Source organism: Phyllostomus discolor, chromosome 3, assembly GCF_004126475.2.
Source record: "Phyllostomus discolor isolate MPI-MPIP mPhyDis1 chromosome 3, mPhyDis1.pri.v3, whole genome shotgun sequence".
In the NCBI taxonomy this organism is placed as follows: Eukaryota; Metazoa; Chordata; class Mammalia; order Chiroptera; family Phyllostomidae; genus Phyllostomus; species Phyllostomus discolor.
In genome coordinates, this window is record NC_040905.2 from 84410790 (window position 1) to 84433939 (window position 23150).

Consider the following 23150-nt stretch of genomic DNA (forward strand, 5'->3'; position numbering starts at 1 on the left):
AACCCCAGAGTCTGTACTCAGTGGACAGTTACAGATCATGTCAGAGTACCACCATCCAACCATTTCCACAAGCCACAGAGAGAGAGGTAGTTGATGGCCAGTGGTCACAGCAGTCCTACCAGCTGACTGGCCTGGGTAAATCCTTCCCATTGACCTGCCAACAGCAATCAAGACTCAACTACAAGAGGAAGGAGTACTCAGCCCACACAGGGGGAGCACCTAGCTTGGGTGATAGGGGAGGCTGTGCCACTGGACACATACTTACAGGATACCTACTACATTAGGCCATACTACCAAGATAGGAGTTCAAAGCAACTCTACCTAATACATAGAAATAAACACAGTGAGACTGACAAAATGAAGAGACAAAAAAATATGGCCCAAATGAAGTAACAGAACAAAACTCCAGGAAAAAAAACTGAACAAAATGGAGATTAGCAATCTATCAGATTCAGAGTGCAAGGATGCTCAAGGAACTCAGTGGGTACACACAGCATGAAATTATCCAATCAGAAATGGAGGATGCAGTAATTGAAATATGAATAATTTACAGGCAATCAACAGTGGAGTGGATGAAGCTGAGAATAAAATCAATCATTTGGAACATAAAGCAGCAAAAGACATCCAATCAGAACAGGAAGAAGAAAAAAGAATCCTAAAAAAAGAGGATAGTACAAGGAGCCTCTAGGACAACTTCAAGAGATCCAACATTTGCCTTATAGGGATGCCAGAAGGAGAAGAGAAAGAGCAAGAAATTGAAAGCCTATTTGAAAAAATAGTGAAAGAAAACTTCCCTAATTTGGTGAAGGAAATCGACATTCAAGTCCAGGAGGCACAGAGAGTCTCAAACAAGATGGACACAAAGAAGACCACACCAAGACACATCATAACTAAAATGCCAGAGGTTAAAGATAAAGAGAATATCTTAAAAGCAGCAAGAGAAAAGCAGATAGTCACCCACAGAGGAGTCCCTAAAGACTGTCAGTTGATTTCGCAAAAGAAACTTTGCAGGCTAGAAAGGATTGGTGAGAAGTATTCAAAATGATGAAAAGCAACAACCTATAATCAAGATTACCCAGCAAAGCTATCTTTTGGAATTGAAGGGCAGATAAAGTGTTTCACAGACAAGGTAAAGAAAAAAGACTTCATCCACTGAACCATTATATATGAAATATTAAAGGGACTTATTTGAGAAAAAGAATATCAAAACTATGAACATTAAAATTATGATAGATACATAACTACCAACAATTGAATCTAAAAAACAAACTCAGCAACAAGCAGAACAGAAACAGAATCATAGATATGGAGAACATTTGGATGGTTGCCAGCTGGGAGGGGGGCTTAGGGGAATGGTGGAAAAGATGAAGGGATTAAGGAGTATGAATTGGAAGTTACAGAATAGGCAAGGAGATGTTAAGAAAAGTATAGGACATGGAGTTGCCAAAGAACTTACATGCATAACCCATGGACATGAACATATGGGAGGACTTGCTTGAGGGAGTGGGTATACTGGGTGAAAGGGATTAAAGGGGGGAAATTTGGGACCACTGTAATAGCATAATCAATAAAATATAATAAAAATAAGAAACTTTCTCCTCTATTTTCTCCTAGTAGTTGTGGTTTCAGGTATCACCTTTAAGTCTTTAACCCATTACAGGTTAATTACTGTGAGTGATGTAAGATAGGTATCCATTTTCACTCTTTTGCATATGGATATGTAGTTTTCCATACATCATTTATTGAAGAGAAATAAATGATATACTTTCTCTATTGTGTGTTCTGGATTCTCCATTAGCTGACCATATATCCATGGATTTATTTCTGGGATCTCTATTCTGTTCCATCAATCTGTGTGTTTGTTTTTATGGCAATAACATAGTGTTTTGATCATTATAGTTATGTGATATAGATAGAAATCAGGAAGTGTGACACTTTCAACTTTGTTCTTTTTTTCTCAAAATTGCTTTAGATACTTGGAGTATTTAGTGGTGCTATACAAATCTTGGGATTTTTTTTTTTATTTCTTTGAAAAAAGCCGTCAGAATTTTGTTAAGGATTCCAGTGAATTTGTAGATCACTTTGGGTAGTATAGATATTTTAACAATATTAATTCTTCAAGTTCCAAGAACATGAGATATCTTGCAATGTGTTTGCATCTTCTTTACTTTCTTTAATTATTGTCTACAGTTTTCAGTGTACAGGTCTTTTATCTCCTTGATTAAATTTACTCCTAAGTATTTTATTCTTTTTGATACTATTGCAAATGGTATTACTTTCTCTTTCATAGAATGCAATGTTAGTAATGTTAACTAAAAAAAGGTTTATCCCACAATAAAGAATAAAAATCATTTATTTGAGCAAATCAGAAGTAAAAGAGAAGATATTATAACTGATACCACATAAATACAACGGATTATAAGAGACTACTCTGAGTAGTTATATGCCAACAAATCAAGTAATCTGGAGGAAAAAAGTAAAGTCCTAGAAACATACAGTGTGTACAGACTGAATCAGGAAGAAACAGAAAATCTGAATAGGCCTACAATTACTAAGGACATTGAATTAGTAATAAAAAGTATCTGAACATATAAAAGCCCAGGACCAAATGGCTTTAGTGGTGAATTTTTTCAAGCATTTAACGAATTAACACTAATGCTTCTTGAATTATTTGAAAAAAGTTGAAGAGGAGGGAACACTCCTAAACTCATTTCATGAGGCCAGCATTACCCTAATACCAAAGCCATACAAGGGCACTACAGGAAAAGAATATTACAGTCCAATATTCCTGATGACAATAGGTGTAAAAATCCTAAACCAAATACTAGCAAACTGAATTTAGAGGAATATTTCATTATCATGTACTGTGATCAAGTGGGATTTATCCTTGCTGTGCAAGGGTGGTTCAGCATACAAAAAAAAATCAGTGTGATACACCATATTAACTTAATGATGAATAAAATTTGTATGATCATCTTAATAGGTCCAGAAAAAGCATTTGACAAAATTCAACATCTTTTCATGATAAAACTCTCAACGTATTTGCTATAGAACGAATGAACCTCAAACAATAGTCACCTATGACAATCCCACAGCTAACATACTCAATGGTAAAAAAGTTGAAAGCTTTTCCTGTAAAATCAGGAACAAGACAAGGATTCCCACTCTTTCCACTTCCATCATAGTCATCCTAATACTGAGAGTTCTAGCCAGTTCAGTTAGGCATCCAAACTGGAAAGGAAGAACTAAAATAGTCTTTGTGGATGCATTATGTTTTAATTCTATACCTAAGAGTAATGAGATTTTTAAGAAATCCTTACCAGAGGATCTGATTTTTATTGATGAGAGAGAGAGAGAGGAGAGAGAGAGAGAGAGAGAGAGTGAGAGAGAGAGAGATTAATTGCCTCCTGTATGCACCCCAACTGGAAATCAAACCTGTAACCTTGGTGCATGGGACAGTGCTCCAACCAACTGAGCCACCTGTTTAGGGCAAGAGAAATGAGATTTTTAACTCACATACTCTTTTTTCAATTCTGCCTCTAAATGTTTGGCTAGTTACTACATTTTCTTCATCAGCTGCTTACCTTTGAAACTTTAAATAATGTTCTTACACATCTATTTTTTATTTTAGCAAATTTTACATTATCTCTCTATTTTGTACTTTGTAAGTACAGATGGTCTTATCCCTATTCTTCCTTCTACCTCTTCTCCCTTTATCACCTGCATGTCTGTCAGTTGTAGTTTTATTTTAACACTGTCAAGGTTATTCTCTCCTGTAATATTTATCTTGCATTTTTATTGGGTAGGACAGATTCTAAAAGCTGAAAATCAATGAACTGTCCTTACACTATTGGGACTTGTAGTAGAACCTAGTAGTATTCTTGTGCTACTTTTCTTTGATTAACAGTCTGGGCTTTTTAATTTTTCTCTAGCTCAGGATATTTTTTTTGGAAAATTTATTTTCCTCAATTTTCTTTGTCCTCCCTATTAATTTCAATTATTAGTTAGAAGTTGGAGGTTTTGAATGACTTCTTTCTTTTATCCTTTCTTTTTTTCCTTTGTATTTTTGTATTACATATTAGAGTTGTTGCCCCACTTTGTTTTTGGCTATCCCATTTAATGTAGCATTATTTTTTTACCCTGTGCATATATTATTGTTCTTCTCAAAAGCCTCTGAAAAGCTAAGTGTCTTTTTTTGTTCTCTTCTGAATTTTGAATGATCTGCTTCCTTGATATTATTATTATATTTGGTATTTTTCTTTCATACTATTAGCTTCACAAATCCAGTGATTTTTTAAAAATTGAATTTACTGGAGTGACACTGATTATCAAAATTATACAGGTTTCAGGTACACAATTCTACAACACATGAAGTGTACACTGTATTGTGTTATTCACTACCCCAAGTCAAATCTCCATCCATCACCATTTATTCCCCCAGGACCTCCTTCATCTCCTCCCCAGCAATCACCACACTATAGTCTGTGTCCATGACTTCTTTCTCTCTTTGTTTATTTTTTACCAAATCTCTCTCCTGCCCTGCAGATGTCAACTTGTTCTCTATGAGTCTATCTTTATTTTGCTTGTTAGTTCATTTTGTTCATTAGATTCCACTTATGAGTAAAATCATAATGGTACTTATCTTTCTCTGACTGGCTTTCTTCACTTAGCATAATGCTCTCCAGGTCTATCCATACTGTTGCAAAGGGTAAAATTTCCTTCTTTTTAACAGGCAAGTAGTGTTTCATTGTGTAGTTGTACCATAGCTGTTTTATACACTCATTGACTAAGGGACACTTGGGCTGCTTCCATATCTTAGCTATTGTAAATAACAATGCAGTGAACATATGGGTGCATATATTCCTTTGGATTTCTTTGGATAAATTCCCAGAAGTGGAATCACTGGGTCATAGGGCAGTTCCATTTTTAATTGTTTGATGTAACTGTATACTGCTTTCCACAGTGGCTGTACCAGTCTACATTCCCACCCACAGTGCATGAAGGTTCCCTTTCCTCTGCATCCTTGCCAACACTTCTTTGTTGATTTGTTGATGATAGTCATTCTGACAGGTGTGAAGTGATATCTCATTGTGGTTTTAATTTGCATTTTTGATGATTAGTTATGTCAAGCATTTTCCCATATGTCTATGGGCCATCTGCATGTCTTCTTTGGAGAAGTATCTATTCAGGTGCACTGCCCATTTTTTAATTGGATTGTTTGTTTTTTATTTTATTTATTTATTTTAAACATTTTTTATTGTTGTTCAAGTACAGTTTTCTGCCTTTTCTGGATTTTTTTTTGTGTTGAGTTTTACAAGATTTTTATAGATTTTGGATGTTAATCCCTTATCAGATGTATTGGTGAATGTGTCCTCCCATTTGGTGGGTTGTAGATGGTTTACTTTGCTGTGCGAAAACTTTTTGGTTTGATGTAGTCCCATTTGTTCATTTATTTTTGTTTTTCTTGCCCAAGGAGATAATCAGAAAAAATATTGCCATAAGAAATGTCTGACATTTTACTACCCATGTTGTTTAGGGTTTTTATGGTTTTGAGACTAACATTGAAGTCTTTAATCCATTTTGAGTTTATTCTTGTGTATGGTGGAGGAAGGTGGTCTGTTTTCATTTTTTTTGCACATATATTTGTCTAATATTCCCAACATCATTTATTGAATAGAATATCTTTACTTCATTGTATGTTTTTGCCTCCTTTGTCAAATATTAACTTACTGTAAAGGCATGGGTTTATTTCTGGGTTCTCTGTTCTGTTCCATTGATCTGTATGTCTGCTTTTATGCCAGTACCATGCTGTTTTGATTACCATGCCCTTGGAGTATAGTTTGATATCAGGTAGCATGATTCTTCGTATTTTGTTCTTCTCTCTCAAGATTGCTGTGGATACTTGGGGTCTTTTGTGGTTGCATATAAATTTTTGGAATATTTGTTCTAGTTCTGTGATAGGAATTGCATTGAATCTATAGATAGCTTTGGTTAGTATGGACATTGTAATAGTGTTAATACTTCCTATCCGTGAACATGGTATATGTTTCTACTTACACGTATCTTCTTCAATTTTTTTCTTCAGTGTCTTATAATTTTCTGAGGATGTCTTTTACATCCTTGGTTAATTTATTCCAAGGTACTTTATTTTTTTTTGAAGCAATTGTGGATGAGATTGTTTTTCTTAGTTTCTTTTCTGATAGTTCATTATTGGTGTATAAAAATGCAGTTCATTTCTGGACATTTATTTTTTATCCTGCTACTTTACTGAATTAATCTTTCAGTTCTGGTAGGTTTTTTTTGGTGGAATTTTTAGGGTTCTATATATACAGTATTATGTCATCTGCAAATAATGACAGTTTTACTTCTTCCTTTCCAGTTTGGATGCCTTTTATTTCTTCTTGTGTGGTTGAAAAATTGCATTTATTTTTTAAGTCCAATTTTAGTGTTACATTAATAATTAATTTTTTTGATAGATAGCAAGAATGATTTTTGTATTATGAGTTCTCAGCACCATTTCCATGTACAGCTGGTGGGTAATAAATATTTGAATAAATGAAGATCAAATGGGAATATATATTTGAAAATGACTTTGAAAATTAAGTGTATGAACAATGAACATATGGAGATATTTTCATTAAGATTTTACTAATTTTCAAACTATTCTCCTTTTCTGCTTTTTAATCAGAATTCTTGTATTGAGTTACTGGATTATTTTTAGTATTGAAATGATTTTAAGCTGAAAGAAAGGTCGAGTTTAGTGAATGTATATTGGCTTATGAAATGCTCAGTACATTTTTGTTACTTTTTTATTTTTAAGGTATATAGATGAATCCTTGATTTCTTTCTTTTTTTGTGATCTCTGCATATTAAAGTATAGGAATAAAGAATAATCATTAATTTAAGAGTCTACTGTGGCTTGGTTTTAGTGGGCATCTGTCAATAGCAGTAATCTATTCCCTGAACTGTGTTATGAACTTCCCAAACATAATATTTAAAATTTTTTAAGGTGACTAATTTTCTTTTTTGTTTTAGCTCCCTATCATCATCAGCGCACATCATTGAAAAGAAAAATTTGAAGACATGTTTTGCTGAAAAGACAACTGAGAAAAATTTTACGAATGGGATGAACACGCACCAGTTAATTGACTACCTACTGTTAATTTGAATGTTAACATTACCCACCTGGTACAGTGACCTAGTGATGTACCTGTTCTCACAATACCCTCTTTCAGTGTACTTGTCTTGATTAAAGAATTCAAAGTGGAGTACCGAAAACTTGATATGGATAATAAAAAGAAAGACAAGGACAAATCAGAGGATAGAATGGCACGACCTAGTGGTCGATCGGGACACAACACTCGAGGAACTGGGTCTTCATCCTCTGGAGTTTTAATGGTTGGACCTAACTTCAGAGTTGGAAAAAAAATTGGTTGTGGCAATTTTGGAGAACTACGATTAGGTAAGATTCTTTTGTTTATTCTTTTATGTTGTGAGCATTTTTAAAAATGAAGTATATACTTTCTAATGAAAATGATTTAGTTATTTAATTGTTTACTTTGCTGTGGTAATTTTAAAGAATATAGATGTTGGAAATTTTTTATGTACTTGAATATTCATTTCTGAAGAATTCTCTGTGTGGGAATATCCATTTGCTTGAGATTAACCATGCAGAATATGAGAAAAAGAAAGTAAATTAAAAAGTCATAGAAGGCTGAAATAGGTGCCAGGGAAGCCTTTGCAGTGTATTCCTTAGGAATGATAATTGTGTTTAGGCTACTTTTTCAGATCTGAACTTTACTAACTGATCACTTTTGGAGAATATGTATGACTTAAAGTCAAGGTAATATACTGAAACTCCATAAGTCAGTAAAATTTACATGGTGTAACTTATCCTGCCCCCCAGAGTACATCCAGGACAGGCGGGGCTCAGAGTGGGAGATGCAAAGGACTGATTCAGTTTACTCTTACAGTCAGGCATGTTTGAGAAACATTGGTACAATTAAACCTCCAGGCTCTACATTTAAAGAAGTTGAAACTCAGACAGGGTTACCTGCCGAATGTCACACAGCAATTTAATGATAGACGCAGAACCAAAATCTAGGTTTTTAACTCTTATTAAAGATGTGGTGATGTTTACTGAGCAGAAACAAGGAGGGCAGCATGGTTATATGGAGTACTGAGGTACCTTGTGGGCTCTGGTTAATGGACCACCAATAGTGGAAATTTAGGAAATAAAAAGAAAAGACTTGGCTTTACAGATTTTCTTAGATCCAACTCTACTTGTTAGAAATAAGTTCAACTGTGTGTTTATGTATTCAACTACTTTTCCTTTCGTTTTGTAAAAACACCCTAATTTGTAGTTAGTTTCTCATTTTAGTAGTGTTTTGTGCAGTTAATGTACCGTGCCTTAAATCTTTAAAAGAAACAAACTAGTGAAAGGTAATGACATATGTTGTACATTGCTGTAATATGATGTGACTGGAACACTCTTTTGCATTTTAGTAGGGACTCAAATGTTTTAAAGGGTGACTGACACTTTTTGAAGGATATTGAATTAGGTATTTTGAATTTCTTAGACTGTTTTTGATTTGGGACTTAGAATAACCAGTTTATTTACTTGTCTAACTTTGAGTACCATCATCCATCCATTCAGAATTTACTGAATGTTTATCATGTGTGAGGCATGATTAGGCACTGATAATACACTGAAAAATATAATAAGTGCCCCTTGTATTATGGAATACATAAGTCACTTAACCATACAGGGCCTCAAATTCTTCAATTCTAAAGTGGTATTATTTCCATTGTGTAGGTTATTGCAAAGATTAAATTTAGATGATGATATAAAAGGATTAGCACTGTGCCTGCATATTTTAGGTAAAGGATGATTCTGTTCCTTTAAAAGATGGTATCAAGATATTTGCCCTTTTTAAAAATTAAAATTATGGTATATGTATATATTCTTAAATTTATATAAATTAGCACTACAGCTATATATTAAATTAATATGTTTGTATTATATCTATCTACTGTGTATATGACTATAATACTATATAGTACTTTGGTCATTTTTATTCAAAATTGGTTTCATAGGATTTATTTCAAAATAATTACGTGCATCTGCATATCTGTAGTGTGTATGTATGCGTGTATGTATGTGTATATATACACAAAAAAATCTTCTGAACCATTTTAAACAGTGCATCATGAAAAACAGTATGTTCCATATCCTGAAGCTATATATGCTATATACTTAAAAAGTTGTTAAATACTCCTTACTTCTGTAGTCTATGAATAAGCAAGAACAGGAATAAGATGATTTGTTAATCCATCCATCTATCCGCCCATTACTTACCTATCTGTATCTATTTATTCTATCTTTGGATGTTTATTGTATATTTATATATGTTTGTTTAAATGTTATCTATATATATATGTATCTATGTTTTATGTATATTTATAATATACTAAAACTTGAACAATTACTAATGGGACATTTTACTCCTTTTTTAAGGCAGAAAAAGTTATTTTAAGCATCATTCTTTTTATACTGAATAAACATGCTTATGTTAAAAGCTGGTTTAGATTCTTAATGTGCCTTTTGAAAACCACATTTATAGACACATCTCAGACATTTGATTTTTGGCACTAAAACTTTTACAATTATTTTTTGGGTAAGAGAATATAAGCTATACATATTGTAGGTAAGTGGTTTTCAACAAAGTTGCTATTGGCAGTTTGGGCTGGACAGGTGTTTTTATTTTTTATTTTTTTAGAGGACTGTTCCACTGCCTGTGGTCCAAACTTCTTGGACACAAGAAGGGTTGCACCTCCACACACAACCCCAAATGCACCAAGAGGAGACAGTATTTACTTTACTTACTGATCAAACTACTCTTATGGATAATTATTTTAAAGAATAAAGTTAGACATAAGCAATTGGTCTTGAGATTTTTAAAACATAGGTAGACATCTTAAACAGTACTCTAAAATTAATTTTAGGAAAATGATTTACCATCATTTTATCTATTTTTTATTGTAAAATGATGAATTAATGTATTTTGGTTTTATTTTATCTTTATATGAATTGGTGGTAATGCTTGCATTCTGCATATTAATAGGTGTATTTCTAGCTTAGACAGTCACTGAAACCCCTAGAAATGTTTTTAACAGGCATTGAATGAGACCAAATATAGCTAGCAAAAATGCAGAATTACACTGTATACATATTTTATTTATTCTGCATGTTTTGTGTGTTCCATATATGTTTTATACATTCTATATATGTTTTAAGATGTTTTGACATCTTGCCAAACCTTTCTGGCTGGGGAGAGATTGCTCTTCTGGGGCTAGCCAGTTCTCAGTTGGGATCATGCCTTTGATCTGCAAACTAAACCGTCCAGAGCCATACCTCCTCTATCTGGCTTTTATACTCTGGGGGGCATCCTTCTTTCTTAATCATCTCATGGCTAGGTGCAAGGCAACTGGAGAACCACCTATTTAGTCCAAAGGCCACCAGAATTATTTGCTATCAGAATTAATCAAACTAGCCAGTTCTAAACTGTTTATCCTGCACTGCCTTGCCTTTCGCATGGAAACTAAAAGCCTTGGCCTAAGTAAGGTCTTTCCTCGCTTCTGTCTCTTACATCCTGACCAAAACATTATGCTTCCCGTGATCTGTCCTGGAGGACTTATAAGCATAATAAACATTGTTTTCCTGAGCCTCTTTTTTGTCCCTGCTTGTGGTTATACCTGACTGAGCATCACATTAGAAAAAAAAGCACAAGAGTATTACATATTACTTTATGAATAAAATCTTGTAAACTTTTGACATAATTATGACACAGTTTTCATAACTTCTTTTATTTTTGTTTCTTCTTATTCCTGTATAGCTCATAACTCTATTTTATTGTTTATATTTAAGAATTGTTGAAAATTCTGCAGGCTTTATGTTATATATCAAATAAATATGCAGATTTAAATGGGTTCATAATTTTTATGTTTATTGATTTTTCTACTGTTCCTAAATGAAGCATATTATATATCTTATCTGAAAAATGAAATAATAAGGAATAGACTATGATGCTATAACGAAATAGTGTGAAGCAAAATAGTTTACTTTTCTTTTATAACACAAACCAGATGGAGAGCACCCAGGGCTGTCAGGGTACCTCTGCATCCTCAGTATGTGGCTTCGGTCTCTGTGTGTAAGGCATTTGTTCCAGTTGTTGCTATCTCCCAGCCAGCAAGAAGAAGGAGGAACAGGAGAACCATTTTTCTTGGGATTTTAGACTGATATACCTAATATCTAGAACTTAATCACATGGCCACACAGTATGAAACAGAGGCTAAAAATGTAGTCTCTTAGCTGGATAGCCATTAGAAAATTGGGGCATTCTATTTTTATAGAGGGTGGGGCATAGATATTGGTAGGTAACTAGTAGTTCCTGCTATAAACACATGTATTGTTTTTGTGGAACATACTGGTTTTCTAATTATCATCCATATACTACAAAATTGGTACAAGTATATTTTTAAGTTTAATATGGCACAAAGTTCTATCAGGAATATCTTCTAAAATTGGATTAAAACATCAGTTAGCTGGAACCAGTCTACTTGGAACCTTCTCTTAACTGGTTTCCTTCTACACATACACTCCTCTCCCACTCATACTGTACCCACAAACACATAGTGTGTGCATCATTTGTTTGGTGATGCAAATAACAAATATTGATTAAAAGCCAACTATGTGAGGTCTGTGCCTATGTTAGATGACAAAACTGCATTGGAAGTATTGTTTAATCATTGTTCATGTTTGTAAATATAAGCCTCAAAGTTCAGCAGAATCTCTAATGTTCAAGAAAAGATGATGCTTTTAGGATTTAGTGCTTTCTGCTGTGATATAAAAGTAGACATTTGACTATATAAATGTCAACAAAAAGTACTTTTAGGAGTATTTGGTATATTTTGATTCTGTGGAGTCTGTATTAAACCTAACTTCTCATCCTGTGAATATTTAGCCCTCATGTACATGTAAATAAGTATCACATACAAAATAATCATGAAAAGATCATAATGTCTTGGGAATATACAGATTCCATCTTTGAACTTAAAATCGAATTGCTTCTTTGTTAGGCAGCAGTTTTTTAAGATTAAATTATTTATTATGTATTTTTTAGAGGAAACCTAAATTTTTCATACATAAAATATTCTTGAAAATGTGCATGAAAGCACAGCTAAACGCTAAACTTATTGACTAAAAATATGATTTCTAATTTTTTTTAAAGGAAATGACAGTTTCTAGATTTGATTTTATTTTTTAAAGATTTTATTTATTTATTTTTAGAGAGGGAAGGGAGGGAGAGAGAGAGAGAGAAACATCAATGTGTGGTTGCTGGGGGTTATGGCCTGCAACCCAGGCATGTACCCTAGCTGGGAATTGAACCTGGAACACTTTGGTTCCCAGCCCGCGCTCAATCCACTGAGCTATGCCAGCCAGGGTGATTTCTAATTTTTAAAACTATGGACTCAATGAGTACCTGAATACAGCTTAACATTCACCAGTTTCGATACTCCTGTTGAGTTTCATCTTTCTGATAATTATAATGGGTTTATGAGACTTACGCTGTTTAGTATCAATATGAATGCTCTTTTATTTTTTCATTTATTTTTATAAAATAAAGATAAAATTTGGAAAAGTATTACAGTATTTATATGAACAAACTGCTGCACAATGGAGGCAACATATATAAGACTTGAGATTTTGCCTAGAAGTTTTATTGACATTCATCAGCTGCTTTATAAAAGGAAATTAGGTGGGTTATGCTGGAAAATCATGTGTGTGAAAGTTGATGCTTGTCTGTTCTGTGTTCAGTAGCTAATGTGACCAGGTTCAGCTATTTTCACGGTTGTTAGAAATAAAAACAACAAACCTATCATAGTTGTATTTTTTAAATAAAAATTTTACATGCTTATGGAAAAATACTAGCAATTCAGATTGCTATACTCTATTTTTATTCTTTTAACTGTACTTATAAAGAAACATGAATTTACATATCGGATTTTCTTCATGTACTTATTGCTTTTTAAATACTCTGTAGTATTTTACTTGGCTTACAGATGTTCACCCATTGAGCCTTTTTAGATTATTTCCAACTTGCCATTGTAAAGATTAATTCATTTGAATTCTTTACATATGAATGATATTAAATGTTTATTCTGGTTTGTCATTTATCTGTCTTTTTGGTAGATTTTTTTCCAACTTGAGAAGCTTAAAATATTTTATGCAATCAAATCTGTATAAAATCTTCTGACCTTTTAATTTTTTCCACTTTTAATACTGAAAGAAATCTTCCATATATTGGGCTGATAAATATTTTTCTCAGATATATGCACCCCTGTGTTCATTGCAGCATTATTTACAATAGTCAAGATATGGAAAAAACCTCAGTATCCTTTGATAGAAGAACAGATAAAGAAGATGTGGTACATACATACTATGGATTATTACTCAACCATAAAAAAGAATGAGAACTTGCCATTTGCAACAACATGGATAGACCTAGAGGGTATTATTCTAAGTGAAATAAGTCAAAGAAAGACAAATGCCATATGGTTTTACTTATATGTGGTAACTACTAAATAAAATAAATGAACAAAGAAAACAGAAACAAACTTATAGATACAGAGAACAAATTGATGGTTGCCAGACTGGGACTTGGGGTTGGGGGATGGGTAGAAAAAAGTGAAGAGATTGAAAAGTATAAATTGGCAGTTATAAAAATAGAGGGATATAAAATTTAGTATGGGAATTAGTTATTAATGTTATAATATCTATCTACAGTGTCAGATGAGAACTAGAGTTATGGGAGGATAACTTTCTGAGGTATATAAATGTGTAATCACTTGTACAATTGAAATTAAAATAATATTGGATGTCAACTATAATTGAAAAATAAACTTAAAAATAAAAATATTCTTGTTTTGTGCTTTGTATCTAACTCAAAGTATTTGGAATTTAATTTGGTTATACAGGTGCTAATAACTTTTTCTCTCAAAGTACTTAGCTAGTTTACCACAGCTAATAATTGAATAATAATATTTTATTTTAATATATTACTGATTTTTCCATATATTTATTCTACTTACTGAATTATATATGAACCCCAATAAGATTACATACCATAATGATGATTTTGAAATGAGGTGGTGATTGGTAGAGGAATTTGTATTTCTGTTTTATAGAGGAGTTCTGGTTTTGAAATTTAGTTTAGCATGTGTTTGACTGTCAATTACTTTGTAAGTTATGTACAATATTCCAACAAAATAATATTCTTTCTATTTTTGTAATTGGGCTGATGTATTTATTAGTATCACTTTCTATTCTGAGTTCTGGTGCAATACTGAATATGTTATTGAGCTGATTAGTATTTCCTCATCACTGAGGTTTTTGCCAAATAGTTGGAAGCAACCTCTGCTTTCTCTAAATGCATCATGTGTGCTCTTTTCTCTTTTCACATAGAGTACAGTTTTGTATAGTATATCTTTAAAAATTAGTTACTGGTAAAATCTAACATTTCTTCCTTTCTTTTTTTAAGGGAAAAATTTATATACAAATGAATATGTGGCAATTAAACTGGTAAGTTCATATGTCTTATTTTTCCGTAATTCCTTTTTGTTTCTTTAATGATTAACCTATATTTTAGTTACTTTTTAAATTTTCATATCATTTATAACTTGAGTGTTTATTGGGAAAGTGATAGGCAAAACTAATCTTTTGTTACTAATGTCCTAGTGTCATCAGGCTTCTCAAGTATATGATAAACTGTAGGATGTTGGTGTCTTCCTATGCCATGAAAACTCAATCCCTTTACTTTGGCAGCATTATAGAATTTAATTTTTGAATTTTGGTGCTATTTTTAATTGAAGGAAGCTGGCATATTGCCATTTTTAATTAAGTAAAAATTAGAAAACAAGATTTCTCTTTCTGATTCACACATTTGAACAAAAGTGCCCTTTGAATTTAAGATTATATTCTTTGAAACTATTTCCAGGTAGCTTCTGAAATCTCTATTTTTCTATTGATACTTTATATATTATAAAGCTTGCTATTGCTTGACCTTCAGGGATTCAGAAATGCTTGATGTAGGTGGAGGATAGCAAGGAAAGCAAACTCCCATGGGACTGTCCTGAAGTCCTAAATGTGCCTGATATGACAGCTCTAAGGCATCTCCTTTTTTTGGAAGAGTTGGGATCTGGGAATTTTTATAAGATATATTCTTTGGCATGTCTTTTCTATCTGGTTTGCCAGTCAAGTTTCCAAGAGGTTAGCTTTGTTTTTCCAGTCTGCCTGACATTCTCAATCTTGTCCCTGACAATATAACCGCTGTATTAAGGTACTGTGAGATTAATATATAAAAAGAAATGATTAGAGGAAGAGGCAAGTGGAAGAAATAGAAAATCTTTTGGGATAGGCTTGAAACTATACTACTTAATTTTGAGCATATTTGTGAGTATAGACCAAATTTCATTACAACAAATGTTTATTTTCTCTGGGAAATAAGGTGTACAGTAGGGTTGTGGTACCACAAAGACTGGCTGGCTGACATGTGGATTTGGTCTGGCATTTAATCCTAGAGGAGTTCATCTTGGTTTTAAAGTCTGGTCTTTGGTTCTATGTCAGAAAATATGGTTTGGTTATCTCATTAGGATCACCATTGTTAATCAGAGGTAAATTCCATCAATTCACACAATCAATCAAGTTCTCAGAAATATTTAGGAAGAGTTAATTTCTAAGTTTTTTTATTCTTAAAAATATTTATTTACTTTTAGAGAGAAGGGAAGGAGGGGAGAAAGAGAGGGAGAGAAACATCAATGTGTGGTTGCTTCTCCCACACTCCCTGCTGGGGACCCAGCCTGCAACCCAGGAATGTGCCCTGACTGGGAATCTGACTAGACCCAGTTAGATTTGGTTTGCAGGTGGGCACACAATCCCCTGAGCCACACCAGCCAGGGCTCTAATTTCTAATTTTATTGTGAAGTGTTTTACTATTACAGGTTCAGAATGCCTAAATCAGTTTAAATAATGTTATTTTTCTATAGGCTGATATACATAGAAAGCTAAGTTAAAATGACAAGCTTCCCTCATGAACATGAAATCAGGACAAGAGGAGTTAGTTTGTATGAATGACAATGAGGAGGCTCAGAATGCAGGGACTAGGCAGTGTTTGAATGGTATTACCAACTTCTGTTTCTTTGGGATTCTTCCTTTTTCCATGTTCTACGCCAGTTGTCTAGAATCTAGACATTATATGGTGTTGGGAATGGGGGTGGCACACACAAATAGAAATGTGGGAGACTGAGAAGATGGTGGCCAAGTATGTGGAAGCTGAGTCTACTTGCTCTTGCCCCCAACATGGATACTTGGCTGATCTTTTGAAAAAAAAACTGAACATTCAACAGAATCTTAGCTAACATGAAGTTTGGAAGCCAAGGAATGCAGAAGATGCCTCACAGTGGAGGGTAAGGAGATTTTATAGGGTAAAGGGGATATACCCCATGCATGGCACCTGCAGCGTGGATAGCCTAGTGAGAAATTGCAGCTGTATGGCTCCCTCCTTTCCCAGGGCAGAGAACTCCCAAACCTGGGCCAGGAGTGACTGGGATACAGAAAGTCTGGGATATCCAGACTACATACACATACAGTGAGCAGCATACCCATAGCTGCAGTGGCAAATACCAACTGGGAGAGTGCCAGTGAGAGAGAGGGATTCTATCTGCCCCTGGGTCAGGTGGAGGAGGCAGGATGTGGCCAGCCATGACTGTGAGAGACTTTTGGCTTTTTGGGGAGATGGTGTGTATGGACAACCTGATAGTGACTCAGTGCTGCAGTGGGAGTGCCTAGAGAGACTTTTTAAAAGGGGAATGGAGGTGTGCTGGGCAGAGACCTCCTGTGCAGCTGCCCTGATAGCAAGGGAAAAGGATTGAGGACATGGTTTAATCCCACTGAGTGCAGCTGAGCAGAGAGATCAGAAAGGTGCACAGCAAGGGATTTTGTGGCCCCAGCCTGGTGTGGCTAGCATGCTGGAGGCTGTGCAGACTGGAGAGTTTGGGACTGTATCTGCTGCGAGTGCAGTGGGTTGGGAACTGGGTGGATAGGAGTGGATCACCTGAGATTATTTACAGCCAGACAGAGCCCCCTTCTTCAGTGGAGATCTATCCTCTGGGAAGGGAAGGATGCACCCAATCCCCACCTCTTGCAGAACAGGCAGGCCAGGCTCAAGAACCCTCTGCAGGGTGCATATCTGCAAGAGAAAGACAGAAAGAGAAATGCCTAACAGGCCCATTTTGAACTTGAAGAGAGACAAAATATACTTGTTCCTAAGGCTCTATTCCACTGAGGCCAGCAAAGCAGAGAGATCAGAAATTGGTGCCGCAAGGGGGAATAAGGGCCTTGCCCAGCCTCAGCGTGCATACAGAGCGGCCATCAGCACCAAGCAGGAAAGAACTGACCCTCTTACACAGATTGGCCCCTCCGTTGAAATGCACAGTTAGTTCATCAGAAACTATACATTATTGAAAATAAGCTGGGTGGTGCAGGGAGAACATACCTGGAATTTTCCCAGAAGACTGAATAGTGCCTCCCAGGGGAGATCCAGGGACCCCACCTTCCCAGTCACAACAGAAGCCCCCTTTAGAGGCCGGTGAAGGGGATATAGGTGGTGCTGCCAGAAGTTACCTTGGGTTACCCATGGTGGTGCTACCCTGGGGCCTTGAGCTGATAAAAAGCCAGAGGCAGGTCCAGGAAGCAAAGACAGAAGGCAAACACCAAACTCTGCTGAGATGAATTCCACCTCGTTGTTCTTCAGAATTTGTGGTACTTTTTCCCTTCTTTTGCATAACCTTTTAATATTTATTCTTTTGCTTCAATTGTATTTCAGTTCATTCACTATTCTTTGTTTTTTATTATTTAGATTTTTACACTATTTTTTATTTTATTTTTATTTCAGATCTCACATTGTACCCTTCACTTGCCTCAGTCCATCTTGCCTTCTTCCTGCACTTTCTTGTTTTCATTGTAAATTTTATTTTCCTCCATGCTAGACTTCATTTCTATTCCTTACTTTTATTATTTCTCCGTCTATCTTCTCAATATCATTCCTTCCTTTAGTCAGCTTATATTCTTGTTCCCCTTACTTACAATTTCCTTATTTTCTTTATACTTTTATAAATTATGGTTTGTTTAGAGTGTATATTAATGGTTATTGCTGTTCTTCTTCAATTGCATTCCTATTTGTTCACTATATATATATATTTAACTTTTTAAAAAAATATAATTCATTGATTATGCTGTTACAGTTGTCACAATTTTCTCTCTTTGCCTCCCTCTGCCTGGTATTTCCATTTCCTCCAGTAATCCCCCCTAACTTCATGCCCACGGGTCATGCATATAAGTTCTTTGGTTTCTCCATTTTTTATTCCATTCTTGACATTCTGTCTATTTTGTACCTACCAATTTGTACTTCTTAATCCCTGCACCTTTTGCCCCCTTCTCCCCTTCCCCCTCACAGTGATTCTCTTCCTGTTCTGCTTGTTTGGTTAGTTTGTTTTTTATATTCAGTTGTTGATAGTTATGAATTTATTGTCATTTTAATGTTTATTGTTTTGATCATCTTTTTCTTACATAGTTTCCTTTAACATTTCATGTAATAAAGGCTTGGTGATGAAGAATTCCTTTTCTTTTACTTTGTCTGGGATGCACTTTATCTGCCTTTCCATTCTGAATGATAGCTTTGCTGGATAGAGTTAATATAGGTTGTAGGTCCTTGTGTTTCATCACTTTGAATACTTCTTGCCAGTCCCTTCTAGCCTGCAAAGTTTCTTTTGAGAAATCAGCTAACAGTCTTATTCTAACCCCTTTGTAGGTAACCCTGCTTTTCTTTTGTTGCTTTTAAGATTCTTTCTTTATCTTTAACATTTGGCATTTTCATTATGATGTGTCTTGGTGTGGTCCTCTTTGGGTCCAACTTGTTTGGGACTCTCTGTGCTTCTTGGACTTTTATGTCTACTTCGTTGACCAAATTAGGAAAGTTTCTTTCATTATTTTTTCAAATAAGTTTTTAATTATTTTATTTTATTGTATTGATTATGCTATTACGGTTGTCCCATTTCCCCCCCTTTACTCTCCTCCATCCTGCATATGCCCTCCCACCCACACTCCCCCCCTTTAGTTCATGTCCATGTGTCTTAAGTTCTTTAGCTTCTACATTTCCCATACTACTCTTGTCCTCCCCATGTCTATCTTCTACCTACCATCTATGCTACTTATTCTCTGTACCTTTTCCCCCTCTCCTGTCACTCCCCTGTTGCTAAACCTCCATGTGATCTCCATTTCTGTGGTTCTGTTCCTATTCTAGTTGTTTGCTTAGTTTGCTTTTACTTTTGTTTTAGGTGTGGTTGTTATTAACTGTGAATTTGCTGTCATTTTACTGTTCATATTTTTTATCTTTTTCTTAGATAAGTCCCTTTAACATTTCATAAAATAAGGGCTTGGTGATGATGAACTCCTTTAACTTGACCTTATCTGAGAAGCACTTTATCTGCCCTTCCATTCTAAATGAAAGCTTTGCTGGATAGAGTAATCTTGGATGTAGGTCCTTGCCTTTCATGACTTGGAATACTTCTTTCCAGCCCCTTCTTGCCTGCAAGGTTTCTTTTAAGAAATCAGCTGACAGTCTGATGGAACTCCTTTGTAGGTAACTGTCTCCTTATCTCTTGCTGCCTCTAGGATTCTTTTTTTCATTTTAATCTTGGGTAATTTAATTATGACGTGTCTTGGTGTATTCCTCCTTGATTCCAACTTCTTTGGCACTCTCTGAGCTTCCTGGACTTCCTGGAAGTCTATTTTCATTGCCAGATTGGGGAAGTTCTCCTTTATTATTTGTTCAAATAACTTTTCCGGTTGTTGCTCTTCCTCTTCCCCTTCTGGTACCCCAATAATTCAGATGTTGGAACGTTTAAAGATATCCTGGAGGTTCCTAAGCCTCTCTTCACTTTTTTGAATTCTTGTTTCTTCTTTCTTTTCTGGTTGGATGTTTCTTTCCTCCTTCTGGTCCACTGCATTGATTTTAGTCCCAGTTTTCTTCCCATCATTATTGGTTCCCTGTGCATTTTTCTTCATTTCACTTAGCGTAGCCTTCATTTTTTCATCTAACTTGTGAACACAATCAACCAATTCTGTGAGCTTCCTGATCACCAGTGCTTTGAACTGTGTATCTGATAGGGTGGCTATCTCTTTGTCGCTTAAAAGTATTTGCTCTAGGGCTTTGATCTGTTCTTCCATTTGGGCCATTTTTTTTTTTTGTCTTGTCTCGCCTGTTACATATGAGGGCCGGAGCCTTAGGTGTTCACCAGGGTGGGCCAACCCATGTCGCTGGGTTGTGATGCTATATGTGGGGGCGGGGCCCAAGAGGGAACAATGGCTCTTCTCTCTCTCCGATTTCAGTCCCTTCTGTCATTTCCCATAAGCAAATTGGGCCCATCTGGTGCTGATTCCCGGGTGGGTGGGCTTGTGTACATTCTAGGACCTTGTGGGTCTTTCCAACATAGTCTTCTGTGAGGCTGGGAGTCTCTCCTGGCACCTCAACGCCTACCGGTGTTTTCAATCAGTGTTTTGAGGCTTTATTTCCCCGAGCTGGGGCCCTGGGTTGTGTAGTCCGTCTCCCTACCCAGCTTCACCTGGTTTGTCTGCGCATGAAAGTGGAATTGCTCCATCAGCCAGCTGCCCTGGGGGCCTCACTGGGTCTGCCTGCTGCCACCCTGCACCCGGGATCTGCCTGCTACCACCTGCGCTCCTGGGGTCCTTCAGCTGCTGCCTTGTGCACCAGGGTCTGCAAGCCACAGCTTTTTTTTTTTTTTTGGCTGCAATCCCTCTCCGCCCAGTGCCCAGCTCCGCTGTGTCACCCAACTCTGTCCCTCCTACCAGACTGGATGAATGTGTCTAACTCCTTGGTTGTCGGACTTCCGTAAAGTTTAATTCTCTGTCAGTTCTGGTTATTTTATTTTTTTTGTTTCTAAATTTTTGTTGTCCTTAATTTGGTTGTGCGAGGAGGCACAGTGTGTCCACCTATGCCTCCATCTTGGTCAGAAGTGTTCACTATATTTTTGTATCTCAAATCTCATAGGGTACTTTTCCTCTGTCTTACTCCATTTTGCCTTCCTCCTGCCTTTGATTATTTGAGTTTGGAATTTTATTTTTTTCTATCAACTGTTTCTCAGCAGAAACAGTACAAGCCAATTGGGGTTGGTATGAAATATTCCAGGTAATGAAAAACAAGAACCTACAACCAAGACTACTCTATCCAGCAAGGCTCTCATTTAAAATGGAAGGTGAAAAAAAGAGCTTTCCATACAAAAGAAGGCTAAAAGATTACATCTCCACCAAACCAGCACTGCAAGAGATACTAAAGGGACTGCTATAAAAAGAAGGAGGGAGAGCTCACATGTGCGTAAGAGGGAAAGAGAGAAAGAGAAAGAAACGCAGGTGTGGAAAAATGGCAACAAATAAATACCTATCAATAATAACCTCAAATGTAAATGGACTCAGTACTCCAATCAAAAGACATAGGGTAGCTGAATTGATAAGAAAACACAACCTGCATATATGCCATCTACAAGAGACTCACCTCAGAACAAAAGATCGACACAGTCTGAAAGTGAAGGGATGGAGAAAAAAATATTCCAAGAAAACAAACAAAAAGAAAGTTGGGGTAGCAGTACTTACAGACAGAATAGATGTCATGACAAAAGCCATAAAAAGGGACAAAGAAGGTCACTACATAAAAAGTCCAAAGGAGGATATAACCCTTTGTAAACATTTATGCACCCAACATAGGAGCACTTAAATATATAAAGAAAATATTGGAGAACTTCAAGAAAGATAGTGATAACAGTACAGTCATCATAGGAGATTTTAATACCCCACTGTCAACAATAGATAGATCTTCCAAAGAATCAATAAGGATACATGGCACTGAATGACACTGTACCTCAAATGGACTTAATTGATATATACGGAACCTTTCACACCTAGAAGCAATATATACATTCTTTTCAAATGCACTTGGACATTTTCAAAGATGGACCATATGGTGGGACATAAAAGAAGCCTCAACAAATTCAAGAAAATTGAAACCATGTCAAACGTGCCCAGATCATAATGGATTGAAACTAGAAACCAGCCTTGAGGAAAAAATACTCAAAACATTCAGATACATGGAGACTGAATAACATGTTATTAAATAAGGAATGGGTCAACAATGAGATCAAAGAAGAAATGAAAAAGTATCTGGAAGCAAATGAAAATGAACATACAACAACCTAAAACCTTTAGGACACAGTGAAGGCAATACTGAGAGGGGGAAATTCATAGCACTAAAGACCTACCTAAAGAAGATGGAAAAAACTCAAATAAACAAACTAACCCTACATCTACAAAAACTGGAGGAATAACAACAAAGGCAGGCCAGAGCAAGTAGAAGGAAGAAAATAAGATCAGGGCAGAATTAAATGACATAGAGACTAAAAGAACAATTCAAAATACCAATAAATCCAGGAGCTAGTTCTTTGCGTACGTAAACAAAATTGACAAACCTTTAGTCACACTCATCACGAAAAAAAGAGAGGATACAAATAAATAAAATCAGAAAGGAAAGAGGAAATGTTATAACTGATATAGAAATGCAAAGGATTGAAAGAAATTATTGTGAACAACTATATGCCAAGAAATTGGCCAACCTGGGTGAAATGGACAAATTTCTAGAAACATATAATCTTCCAAAACTGAATCAAGAAGAAGCAGAGAGCCTAAATAGACTGATAACAACTGGTAAAATTGAGGCAGTAATCAATAAACTCCTGGCACACAAAAGCCCTGGCTGGATTGGATGGCTTCACAGGTGAATTTTACCAAACATTTAAGGAAGAACTAGTATCCTTCTCAAAGTATTCCAAAAAATTCAAGAAGAGGGAAGACTCCCAAACCCCTTTTACAAGACCAGTATCATCCTAATTCCCAAATCAGGTAAAGACACAACAAAGAAAGAAACTATTAGCCAATCTCTCTGATAAATATAGATGCTAAAATCCTC

At 35.5% G+C, this 23150-nt stretch overlaps 1 protein-coding gene across 9 annotated transcripts in view; it reads left to right on the forward strand.

Moving 5' to 3' along the window:
* The window catches only part of CSNK1G3 (casein kinase 1 gamma 3), a 104938-nt gene that overhangs the window by 19688 nt on the left and 62100 nt on the right, over positions 1 to 23150 (forward strand). For all 9 annotated transcript variants that reach the window (XM_028506733.2, XM_028506775.2, XM_028506741.2 and 6 more), the window contains exons 2-3: positions 7036 to 7462; positions 14601 to 14641. In XM_028506733.2, the coding sequence (XP_028362534.1) occupies positions 7285 to 7462; positions 14601 to 14641 (219 nt within the window). In that variant the 5' untranslated portion in view covers positions 7036 to 7284. The remainder of the gene's footprint in view (positions 1 to 7035; positions 7463 to 14600; positions 14642 to 23150) is intronic.